The 13,362-nt window shown below is 39.4% G+C and overlaps 1 protein-coding gene across 1 annotated transcript in view; it reads right to left on the minus strand.

Moving 5' to 3' along the window:
* The window catches only part of LOC107600353 (piezo-type mechanosensitive ion channel component 1-like), a 139,389-nt gene that overhangs the window by 30,138 nt on the left and 95,889 nt on the right, over window positions 1-13,362 (minus strand). Inside the window, exons 21-28 of the mRNA XM_016292229.1 lie at window positions 9,883-10,087; window positions 7,634-7,738; window positions 5,979-6,135; window positions 4,685-4,928; window positions 4,491-4,587; window positions 2,924-3,089; window positions 659-748; window positions 465-541 (exon numbers count right to left, since the gene is read on the minus strand). Coding sequence (XP_016147715.1) covers window positions 465-541; window positions 659-748; window positions 2,924-3,089; window positions 4,491-4,587; window positions 4,685-4,928; window positions 5,979-6,135; window positions 7,634-7,738; window positions 9,883-10,087 — 1,141 coding nt within the window. The remainder of the gene's footprint in view (window positions 1-464; window positions 542-658; window positions 749-2,923; window positions 3,090-4,490; window positions 4,588-4,684; window positions 4,929-5,978; window positions 6,136-7,633; window positions 7,739-9,882; window positions 10,088-13,362) is intronic.

Raw genomic sequence — 13,362 nt, forward strand, 5'->3', positions numbered from 1 at the left:
CAGCACGGATCAGCTCCAGGCATGAGGAAGCGGATATCGTCCTCTTTTGGAAGGCCAACCAAAGTAGTTTCGCTTTCACAACAAAACACAGCGCCTTCACGGCATGGCGGTGGCGGCAACAACAATACTACAGCAAAAATAAAAGTTACGCCTTCTTTCTTTGCATGGACATTTGGGTGGCGTTATGCAAATCTTCCCACATCGTGACGTAGACATGTGGGGGCGTGTTAGAACGAGCCATTTAAGGTAGGCGTGGCTGACTCTTAACTTTTATAAAGAATATCTCTTTGGATTTGAGACTTTAGTCTTTGCAACTTTACAGATCTTCTTTATGCACCAAGAGCTTGTAACACTCCAAAGAGAAAGGAAAAATTGAAATCGCATCATATGACCCCTTTAAGCATAGTTATTTCAAACCACAGCTGATCAAATTTCTATTAGTTTAAATGGTAATGCATTTGAACCTGATGGCTGCTCCTCTATATCTGAAGTTTTACGTCCTTCTTTATATTTCTGCTGTTTGTCACGTATGCGTTTCATCCTGAGGAAAAATGAAGATAGAATATATAGAGTGACTAGAGCTCAGGAAGGACATAGTGAGAGTTTTTGATTGATTTACTGATTATGGTAAAAAAAAAAGGACAAAGTGTTAACTCACGATTCATTTAGCTGCTGAATTGACTTCTTCTCTGCCTGCTGATGGAAATGCATGTTCTTTATAATACTGGCTCGGAACAGCTCGAAACCCCTTAATGCACACACACACATGACAAATCAGGTCAGAAAATACATTTTATATGTTAGAAATACCCTAACTTATTCACTAAATCACTGTTTTTGTTGTATTCCACTCAACTTTGAAAGTCGAAATTGTTTAACTTTTCATACTTTGTAAAGTGCAACACAATGCCAATTGAAGTTAGACTTCAGGATGAAAGCCTTTGAATTCACCCTGGCCTAGATGCATTTATTATGCCAAAAAAACAAAAAACAAAACAAAACCATGGCGGCCTCCAGGGAGGTGTACGCAGTTAATGATGAACATTCAAGCTAAAAAAATAATTGCATAATAATAATAATTATAATTATAATGAATAAATTATTTGCACAGATGGTATAATTTAACTTGTCTGTTAACAATCGTTCACTTGAAATAAAAATGCAAGCATTGCTATTTCCTTTCTTTATACATCATCTTCAGAGAATCAGACAAGAGAAGACTAGGATTGTAAATCAGATGTATCAAGTAGGAATTTCTCACATCTGACTTTGAATGGAATGGACAGCGTGAGTTGATCCTCAGCAGGATCAACGCACGCAAAGCTCCGGGTCCTGACAACATTCATGGGCGTGTACTGAGAGACTGTGCAGTGGAACTCACTGATGTCTTCACAGACATTTTCAACATCTCGCTAAGTCAGGCAGTTGTCCCCACATGCTTCCAAGCTACCACCATCATTCCAGTCCCGAAGAAGCCGTCTCCATCCTGCTTCAATGACTACCGTCCAGTTGCACTTACTCCTATTCTCATGAAGTGCTTTGAAAGGCTAGTCATGCACCACATCAAGTCTGTCCTCCCCCCCTCCCTGGACCCCTTCCAGTTTGCATATCGGTTCAACCACTCGACCGATGACGCCATCGCCACTGCCCTCCACTCAGCACTCACACATCTGGACAAAAAAGGCTCATACGTAAGAATGCTGTTCATAGACTTCAGTTCAGCATTCAACACAATCATCCCTCAACAGCTCATTCACAAATTGGTCCAGCTGGGGCTCAACACTTGACTACTAACTAGTCAAGTAACACTAACTGGCTGTTGGACTTTCTAACTGGAAGACCTCAGGCAGTACAGGTCGGCAGCAACACATCCAGCACCATCACACTGAACACTGGGTCCTGGGTGTGCACATCACAGAGGATCTCTCCTGGACTGACAACACCTCAGCACTGGCCAAGAAAGCCAGCAGCGTCTCTACTTCCTCCGCAAACAGAAGAGCCAGAGCCCCGGCCCCCATCATGTGCACCTTCTACAGAGGCACCATTGAGAGCATTCTGACAAGCTGCATCTCTGTGTGGTATGGCACCTGCAACGCGTCCTGCAGCAAGACCCTTCAATGCATAGTGAGAGCAACTGAGAAGATCATTGGTGTCTCTCTCCCCACCCTCCAGGACATTTATGGAACCTGTCTCACCCGCAAAGCCCTCTGCATTGCAGGTGATCCCACCCACCCGACACACAGCTTCTTTAGTCTGCTGCCATCAGGGAGGAGACTGCGGAGTCTCCAGGCCAGGAACAGCAGACTGAAGGACAGCTTCATCCATCAGGCAGTCAGGAAGCTGAACTCCCTCCCGACCTTGCCCCCCCTCCCCTCTTTTGCCCCCTGCACCACTGAACTCTGACCCTCAGACCCCCACCCGCACCCACATCCCCAGGTCCTTCCACTCCCCCTCCCAGTAACACACTGTGACCTGCACCAGTCACTTTGTGCAGCATTGGTCTGCTCACTACCTCATTCAGCATTGAACTGACCTCATTCAACTACCTCTTCTGACAGTTTATATAAAGAACTGCTCTCTGAGCTTTTTGTCACTTTAATCAGACTGAATAAGCTCTTTTGCACTATAATCATTATATCTGCACTGTTTGTTTATTTCACTGGTTTGCACTCTTTTTTTACATGTCCTTATTTGTATATTTGTATAGTTGTATTTTATATTTCATCTGTATTTATCTGTATTTTTATGTTCTACTGTTAGTGTTATCTGTGTGCACCAAGGGTCTGAGAGTAACGCAATTTCAATTCTCTGTATGTCTGCGCTGTACATGTGGAAGAATTGACAATAAAGCAGACTTTGACTTTGACTTTGAATACATGAAATAACTACCCTTTCTGATGTGTCCAGCAGGGGGCGAACTTACTGAGAGGCTTGTCGTGCTGATGCTTGAAGATCTGCAGTTATGTGCACGAAATAAAAACTGAGGAAGACTCTCCTCTGAAGCAGGAGGAAGAAGAAACAGATACTGTCCCAGATAATGCCAGCTTCTTCCACAGGCAGCAAGCATTCTTTATCAAACACTGAATTAGCTGAGGAAGAAACACATACACACAAAAAAGATTACATCTGACTGTACTGTGGTCTGTAATGTGGCTTGTTCTAAGATATTAAAAATGCTGTGCACATGCCCTAGAAAATATTTCAAATGGTGGAAAAAAATGATCTCATCTCATACATGTGCATTTTAAAGACAAGCATTGGCCTGCTGATTATGTTAATTTAAGAACCATGTTCTCCTCGTTACTACAAACACTTAAACCTTACACAATACCTTACACAGTAAATTACCACACTAAGCAGGCAAATATTTTTATATAATACATTTCATTACATGATATTTCAGTAGTTCAGTGAGAACATAACAGCACATCTATGTCTCTCAAAACACTGCGCTCTCTTTTTATATTAACACAATTTGGAATAATTAATTGCCACCATCTTGTGAGTCCTTACTTAAATATTTTTACTATAGACAAAAACAACGAATTTTGTAGTTTCTATGTAAAATAATGTAACAATGTACTAGGGCTGCCCCCGACTAAAGATTTTTGTACTTGACTAGTAGTCAACTAAACAAGCGATTAGTCGACTAATCACATGTTTATATTAATTTAATGAATTAAATATATACTGGGGGGTGGAGAACTAAACCATAATGAGCCTTTAATATATAGCCTATTCGGCACTCAAGCGCACACATAAAGATAAAAAATAATGACTGTGTTGGGAAAACAGCAAGGAGATATTTTAATTATTTATTAATAAACTAGTGCTTTCTCAGTCAGTGAGTTGGCTGCAAAGATGAAGTGGGTATCTGTGAGGCAAGCAGCCTATATGCTGAGTTTTGTGCCGCACTCCAGTGCATGGAGACAGAGATGACAGAAAGCGTGTCCTGTTTGTTTTCTTTATTTTACAAAAGCATGTCTTGTTAATTTTGTAAGTGTAAACAAATAAAAACAGACCCTTTACAGTATTGTCCCTGACCCTATGACTGCGTATTTTGTTTCCACTGTTATCAGGAAAAAATGCCAGTGATCACACTGGTGTCTCCATGTCATGCAGTAAGAATCAAGATTTTTATTTGTCACATACATGGTTATATAGAGAATATATGACCAGCAGTGAAATGTAAGTCAGGTCCGCTCCACGGACAGTGCAATTATTAAAGAATACAAACACAAGAAAATTATATATAAATATAGGTATGGATCGTCTGAATTATTTATTATAACTGAATTATTCCTTCAGTAAGATCGCTAATAGCTTCCACACTCCACACTAACACTCGGATATGCGCCTAACCTTTAGTCGACTATTAGGGGAACAGCCCTACAATGTAATTTGTCAACAAAGATAAGGAGGTGGTGCACTGTGGGAAAAAAATTGGGAACCACTGCTCTAGGACAACCCAGAAATAGTGCAAAACTTACGGTCATAGTAGCCTTTGACTGTGCACACCAGACTGAAGAGCTGAATCACCCAGCAGAAGTTCTTCTGCATCTCCAACACAAACACACAGGCCAGGATCTAAGACAAGAACAGATATGTTGTAAGAAAGTTGTTCTCTTTCTAGCTGTTTGGCTTAGGACCAGTGAGTCTACTCAATGAAGGACTGCTCACTCACAGACAGGATGTTCTTGGAAATGATCACAGCCACATTGTACATGATCAGACAGTCCCACATGATCAGACGTGTACGTGATGGCTTGATCAGCAGCCGTGTGCCAAAGAGCAGGAAGAAGAAGCAGGCCATAAGATACCCCAACCCAAACACACTGATCCGAGTGGCTCCAGTCACAAACACCACTGACAGCACAAACCAGAACATGTACCGGAACACCAGGACCTTTGCCATGTCCAGATAGGACCTTCAGTGCATAGAGAGAGAGACACACACAGATGTTATTTTTAATACAATAAATTAATAAAGAAAATAGTTCCTAAAAATTATAAAATATAACAGCTTAGTTGTAATCAGAGCTGGTGCCAGAGCAAGGGGGTTTCGGTGGTGAGCGTGCAATCTGCAATCGTGTGCAGTCGCTTGTCTAAAAATGTACCAAGATGTAGTTGAACTGTTTCTTTATCTAAACAGATTTGGAGAAGTTTAGCATTACATCACTTGCTCGCCAATGGATCCTCTGCAGTGAATGGGTGTCATTAGAATGAGAGTCCAAACAGCTGATTAAAACATCCCAATTTGACTCCAGCCCATCAATTAATGTCTTGTAAAGTGAAAAGCTGTGTCTTTGTAATAAATCCATCAAGATGTTTTTAACTTCAAACCATTGCTTCTGGCTAAAATTCAAGTCCCCATCCGTAAAATTGCTTTATCCAGTGAAAATAGTTGTCTCGTCTGAATCAGGAGAGAAATATGCAGAGATCAAGCACCGTTTACAAGTGAAAACAGTTTATAACAGTTCTAAACAAATTCAGTATGCGACTGGATTTTGTTGTGAGAGGACAACAGGGGATGGACTTTGTCACTGAAAGACGTGTTATTACAGATTTTATCCAGAAGCAACAGTTTAAAGTTAAAATGCCTTAATGGTGGATCTCTTTTTTACAAACACACAGCTTTTCACAAGATATTAATTGACGGACTGGAGTCATGTGGATTACTTGTGGATTATTGTGATGTTTTTATCAGCTGTGTGGACTCTCATTCTGATGGCACCCATTCACTGCAGAGGACCCAATAGTAAGTGCTGTACTGTATTGCAAAATTTCTCCAGTCTGTTCTGTTCTGACGAAACAAACTCATCTACATCTTGGATGGCCTGAGGGTGAGTACATTTTCAGCAAGTTTTTTTTTCATTTTTGGGTGAATTATTCCTTTAAAGCTCCTTTTGCACTAGGTCCATAACAAATAAAGCTGTTTTTATTTCTCATTCTTTACTAAAGTACACACTATGTGTTACCTGCAGTTGATGAAGTTTGGGGCTGGGTTAAAGGGCATATCCTCCATGGGGTCAGGTTTGTCTTTGTTCTCTCCTCCCATGACCATCCACTCTTCCTTTTTCTCATTTTCAAACACAGCCCACTGCTGAGAGGCACACATCAGCAGAAGGAAGTCCGCTGCAACAGAACATTTTGTAAACATTTTATGTATTTTGGAGGGACCTCAGATTACACTATATCTACCTTATTCAATAGCCGCTAATGATAAATAACCAGAAGAACAGCAGAGCAGTAACAAATGGTGAAACTATTTCCACTACAAACCAGTGTTTTTATGATTCTAACTAGACAGACAGACAGATAGACAGATAGATAGATAGATAGATAGATAGATAGATAGATAGATAGATAGATAGATAGATAGATAGATAGATAGATAGATAGATAGATAGATAGATAGATTTACCATTTTGCAAAATTAAGCAGGATAAAAAAAAATGGATGACAGTTAAAAATATGCCCACTCTTATTTCTCATTTACCTACCCCCATGTCATCCAAGATGTTCATGTCTTTCTTTCTTCAGTCGAAAAGTAATTAAGGTTTTTGAGGAGAACATTCCAGGATTTTTCTCCACATAATGGACTTCAATGGGGATCAAGGTGTCCAAACTGCAGTTTCAGTGCAGCTTCAAAGGGCTCTACACGATCCCAGCTGAAGAATAAGGGTCTTACCTAGCGAAACGATCAGTCATTTTCTACAGAAAATAAAAACCACAAGTTTAACCACAAGTGCTTGTCTGGCACTAGCTCTGCGATGCGCGACTGCAAATTCACGTATTACGTAATCCCGTTGCAAAGGTCACGCACGGTTAGCTCTTCGTCTGTGTACTCCAGTTCAGAAAGGTAGTGTAGGGTGAAAAACTCCATCTCAATGTCTCCTCCAACATCAAAATCGTCCAAAATCGTTGTTGTACCTTTTTTTCTAAAGTCTCGTTTGACTTTCTTTGCACGTTCGCTTTGTAAACACTGGGTCAGTGCTTCCGCCTACGTCACGCGTGACCTTTCCAATGTGACTACATAATGCGTGAGGTCGAGCTAGTGCACGATGAGCATTTGTGGTTAAAAAGTATAAATTTTTCATTTTGCTAGACAAGACCCTTATTCCTCATCTGGTACAGTGTACAGCCCTTTGAAGCTGCATTGAAACAGCAAATTTGGACCTTCAATCTGTTGGTCCCCCATTGATGTCCACTAAATGGAGAAAAATCCTGGAATGTTTTCCTCAAAAACCTTAATTTCTTTTCGACTGAAGAAAAAAAGACACAAACATCTTGGATGACATGGGGGGGGGGGCACTAATCCTTTAAGCCTCAGCTAAAATACAGTCACTGTATTTGATAAACTAGGTTTTGATGTTCTTTTAGGTTTAAATGATAAAACAACTGTTCTGTTCAAAACAGAACACTGAAAAGTCATTGTTCTTAGAAAAATTTTAGAAAAATTTGTTTGCAGATGCCACTTGATTTGATATTTTATAGTCCAATGTAACAGCAGTCATACATGTTTTAATGTGGCTTAAGTGTCCATATACGTTTTGAGGCCATTATAGGTAGGATAACTGGTGAATAATTATATTGCTGTTCTGTTGGTTGTTCAGTTGAAGGGGTCACTTACATATGAGGTTCCTAGAGTTGGGGATGGTGTAGAAGTCAGGTAAATAGATCCATTTAACCAGAGCTGAATGGACAGTTACAGATGTTTTCCATCTCCAAGGGTAATCTATAGCCATGTGAGACAGGTCAGGTTACTTACCGAGAAAACTTTTTAAAATTAATTAATACTAAGCAGCATAGAAAGCACAGACAATTAATCTGTGGTAATTGTTGGTCACTGTAGACATGCATCAGACAGCTGTCTATAGATGGTCGCCGTGATTTTGCCAAGTAAGACATGTTCCTGGATCAACATGTTTGTTGATCCTGGATCAACATTACTGTCCAAAAATATAGACCTAACCCAATCCCTTCCACTAAACCTAACCCTACCCATAATTTATTCCTAAAATCAGAGGGAAATGATAGGTGAATAACAAGGGTGTTGAAGCATCTAACAACGATTGTAAGCCTAAAACTGACATTTCTTGAAAACTTATCCCTCAATTCTGATTGGAATGTTGTTTACATGCTGTACTTGGTGAAATCACATTCACCGTCTATAGATATTGCAGTGTTTTGTTGTTACACGCCATAGCTGGCAGCCAAGCTGACTTACACTGGTTTTAGGTCAAATAAAGTGAAGTCAAATTTATTTGTATAGTGCTTTTCACAACACACATAGTTTCAAAGCTTTACAGAAAACGTCATATTAATATTAATAGCATCTTAATATCTTAATACCTTATAGTCGAATTTAGCAGGGTGAAAATGCTACAAGCAGTAGACATATGCTATATATAGAATATATCATCCTATGCGAGTATACCATGTTTGAATGAGGATAAAGTTAGATATGTTAGTGTACCCAATTTTATATAAAGAGCTGGGCAATAATATAGTTAGATTTAGCAGATTTGCTCTATAGTATATATCTCTTTATGGGAGTGCACTGTATTCATGCAAAGATTGGATATAACATATACCCAAACTTTATATAGAGTTAATATAGTCACACTTTCCGATGATATAACAATCAAGCGGTTGAGATTTGCTATATAGTACCTCACTTTACATGAGAGTACAGTACAGGTGCATCTCAATAAATTTGAATGTCGTGGAAAAGTTCATTTATTTCAGTAATTCAACACAAATTGTGAAACTCGTGTATTAAATAAATTCAATGCACACAGACTGAAGTAGTTTAAGTCTTTGGTTCTTTTAATTGTGATGATTTTGGCTCACATTTAACAAAAACCCACCAATTCTCAACAAATTAGAATACTTCATAAGACCAATAAAAAAAACCTTTGGCCTTCTGGAAAGTATGTTCATTTACTGTACATGTACTCAATGTCCATTCCTTGTGAAGTTCACTCAAATTCTTGAATCGATTTTCCTCATAAGGCTGCGATTCTCTCGGTTGGTTTTGCATCTTTTTCTTCCACACTTTTTCCTTCCACACTTTCTGTTAACATGCTTGGATACAGCACTCTGTGAACAGCCAGCTTCTTTGGCAATGAATGTTTGTGGCTTACCCTCCTTGTGAAGGGTGTCAATGATTGTGTTCTGGACAACTGTCAGATCAGCAGTCTTCCTCATGATTGTGTAGCCTAGTGAACCAAACTGAGAGACCATTTTGAAGGCTCAGGAAACCTTTGCAGGTGTTTTGAGTTGATTAGCTGATTGGCATGTCACCATATTCTAATTTGTTGAGATAGTGAATTGGTGGGTTTTTGTTAAATGTGAGCCAAAATCATCACAATTAAAAGAACCAAAGACTTAAACTACTTCAGTCTGTGTGCATTGAATTTATTTAATACACGAGTTTCACAATTTGAGTTGAATTACTGAAATAAATGAACTTTTCCACAACATTCTAATTTATTAAGATGCACCTGTATGTACCAGGGTATGGTTGAAAAAACTGTATAATAGTTGTAGAATTTGTTATTAATTATTTATTTTTTAATTAAATCAAGTTTTGGACACTCAGACCAACAGCCCAATCAGCTAAACACCAGCTTGGCTGTTAAAAACAATTAATCTTTTAAAAATGCATCTCAAGAGTCTTGTGTTCTGTTCCATTTCATTGCCAGAACTTTTTTTTTAAACCAAGAACCCTACTTGTGTGAATGTCCAAACAAAACAAGGCTGTGCAACCCACATATTCCTTTAATGTTAAACAAAAATGATTGCTGTTAAAGTGATATGGTGATATTAATATTCAGCCAGACATCACTATTGTTTTGAATAGAGTGGTAGACTCACCTATACAGAGGGCAGGAGGGATGCCCACACAGAGAACGTATTGGTATATCATGAAGACAACCAGAAACAGGCAGTATTTTGACCAGATCTTAGCCATGGCTGCTCTGCGCCGCTGCACCATGATGGCCACCAACCAACAGCCGTGGATAATAACCAGGAAGTTCATACGCTGGCCAATAACATTCATAGTCATGAGGAAGCAGATCTAGAGGTTAAAATGATGCACAAGTTGTCATTATATTTAATATTTGTGCTTTGATAGCAACTGATATTGAGAAATGGTTTGAGATATCAATTCTGAAATATACATAAGCATGCATATACAGTGGGTATAGAAAATAAAACACAAAATCACATTTTTGTTGCTTTGCAGCCTGAAATGAAGATGGACACAGTTTTTGTTTCATCCAGCTATATTTACTTAATTGCAACTTATAACATGCGAGTGAAAGATATAACATTAACATGTCAAAAAATAAATAAACCGACATCTGAGTTGAAAAATGGATCAACCCCTTGTGTCAGTATTTTGTTGAACCACCTTTTGCTTTAATTACAGCCTTTAGTCTGTTGGGATATGTCTCTACTAACTTTGCACATCTAGACTTTGCCATATTTGCCCACTCCTCTTTGAAGAACTGATCATGTTCAGTTCAATTTGATGGTGACCGTTTGTGGACTGCAGTCTTTAAGTCATTCCACAGATTTTCAATGGGGTTTAAGTCTGGGCTCTGACTAGGCCATGCAAGGACATTCACCTTTTCCTCCTTCAACCACTGTGTGGTTTTGCTGTATGCTTTGGGTCATTGTCATGTTGGAAGGTAAACCTTCTTCCCATTGACAACTTTCTGGCAGAGGGCAGCAGATTTTTCTCAAGAGTGTGACAGTATTTTGCCCCATACATTTTTCCTTCTATCCTGACAAGTGCTCCAGTCCCTGCTGCAGAGAAACACCCCATAACAGGATATTACCACCTCATGCTTTACTGGAGGAGTGGTGTTATTTGGATGATGAGCTGTATTGGTTTTCCGCCAGACATATCGTTTGGTGTAGAGGCCAAATAATTCAATTTTAGACTCATCTGCCTCAGAATCTTCAAGGTGCATTTTGAAAAAGCTCAGTCGGGACTGCATGTGGCCTTTCTTGAGGAGTGGCTTTTTTCTTGCAATCCTCCCATATAAGCCACATTTGTGGAGAATTTGTGATATTGTTGTCACATGCACACAATGACCACGCTTTGTCATAAATTCCTGCAACTGCTTCAGAGTTGCTGTCGGCCTCTTTGTAGCCTCTCTGACCAGTTTCCTCCTGGCTCAAAGGGCCTGTTTACACCTGGTCATTTCATGTGTTTTCGCTGATCGGATATCTATCTGATTTGTTAAAACGTTTCCATTTACACTTGGCCACATAAATGTGTCGTCGCAAATCGGATATAAATCAGATCTTCAATTCCCGCGCTATATTTAAATTTAACAGAGTTAACGTCAACTAAATCAAAAGATAAGTGCTGCATTTTATTAATTATCAGCTCATTTCAAGATCAAAGACCGCAATAGGAGAGTGCGTGGCATCAGCACTGGAAAGATACGTTTGTCTTACTACTTTTAATGAAGATGATTGTGTGTTGACGGTCTGCATCTTACTTTGGCTACGTTCACACTGCAGGCAAATGTGGCCCAAATCTGATTTTTTTTACTCACATGTGACTCAGGTCTTTTTTTGTCATGACAGTGTGAACAGCACAAACCGCATGGAATCTGATCTTTTCTATTCTGATTTGTGCCACTTCCATATGTGGTACTAAATCCGATCCATCTCTGTTGAAAAAAACAGCATATGCTGGTTAGGTATGTTTTGAAGCTGGGATGCTGGTTTGAGCTGGTTCTTTGCTGGTTTATGATGGTCCTTTGCTGGTTTAAGCTGGTCATTTGCTGGTTTATGCTGGTCATGTGCTGGTCCTAAACTGGTCCGACCAGCTTAATACCAGCACATGACCAGCTAAGGACCAGCAAAAACCAGCAAAGGACCAGCTTAAACCAGCTCAAACCAGTATCCCAGCTTTAAAACATACCTAATAGCTGTTTTTTTCAACAGGGATGTCAGATGTTTTGCAATGTGACTGCAGTGTGAACGGTCATGTCGGATTTCATGTGGCTTTTTCACTCTAGATTGACATTCGTCATAATTCCGCACTTACGGGAGACACTTCAAAGATTTTACATACCCAAAGTTATCAAGACAGTAGCGAAAGTTAATCAATGGAAGTGTGATGTGTCAGAACTCATGTGTATTACAGTGACAACTCTGCTTTCTTTTGTCACATCCTTGTCTTTATTTTTTCATATTGCCTGTGTATAATTTCGCTGGCTTCTGCAGCAGATCACACTATAAATAAACACATAATTGCTTACTTTATATCCTCTGTGTTTACTTCCGTATGATGGCGTGCTGCGCAAGTGTTGCCAAATCTACATTTTCCCCATGGAATTGGGCTACTGTTTCCGTGGGATGTTTTTTAACTTCGTGGGTTGACTCGACCCCACTAACGCGATGTTTACCTTCCTGAACATGATTGGGATAGTTTTGGACTAGTTTTGAGAAAGAATTGGGCGGATTTTGTTGTGAAAATCTGGAAACCCTGTTCGTATCACTCTTTTGCGCATGCGGGTCAGTTCAGAACTATGATCTGTTCACACTGGAAATCTGATATTGGCCACATTTAGAACAACAATGTGAACAGCTATACAAAAAATTCGGAATTGAGCACTAAGGCTCAAAGTGTGAACGTAGCCTTTTGAGGGCATTTACACCTGGTCTTTTCACGATCGGATAGCTATCCGATCAGAAAAAACGCATGAAGTGACCAGGTGTAAACAGGCCCTTTCATCCAGTTTGGAGCGACGTCCTGATCCAGGAAGCGTCTGTGTTAAACCAAATACCTTCCACTTCTTAATAATAGACTTCTCTGTGCTTCTAGGCATCGATAAAGCCTTTTAATTTTTTTTTTATCCATCCATTATTTATTTTTTTTATCCTGACTTGTACCTGTCCACAACTTTTTCCTGGAGATCTTTTGACAGTGCCTTGCCACCCATAGTGGATTGTTTGTTTCAGTTGTACTACCAAGAACTGAAATGCTCTAGGAAAGCTATTTTCATGCTGAGCTAATCAAAATGACCACAGCTGATCACAGCTGAAATTCAAATAGCTTTGTGTGCCATTGAGAAGGTGATTAGCTACACCTGATTGAGTTTACAAGTAATTTTTAGGAGGGGTGAAATCAGTGATTCTGTTTTTTTTGTTTGTTTGTTTTCTAAAATATTAGTGTTATATTTTTCACTTGGATGTTATGAGTTGCACTGAGTAAATACAGTTGGATAAAACGAAAACTGTGTCCGTCTTCATTTCAGGCTGCAAAGCAACAAAATGTGATTATTTTAAAGGGGGGTGATTCTTTTTTATACCCACTGTATATATATA

The sequence above is a fragment of the Sinocyclocheilus grahami genome, unplaced genomic scaffold, assembly GCF_001515645.1.
Source record: "Sinocyclocheilus grahami isolate Dianchi unplaced genomic scaffold, SAMN03320097.WGS_v1.1 scaffold282.1, whole genome shotgun sequence".
NCBI lineage: Eukaryota > Metazoa > Chordata > Actinopteri > Cypriniformes > Cyprinidae > Sinocyclocheilus > Sinocyclocheilus grahami.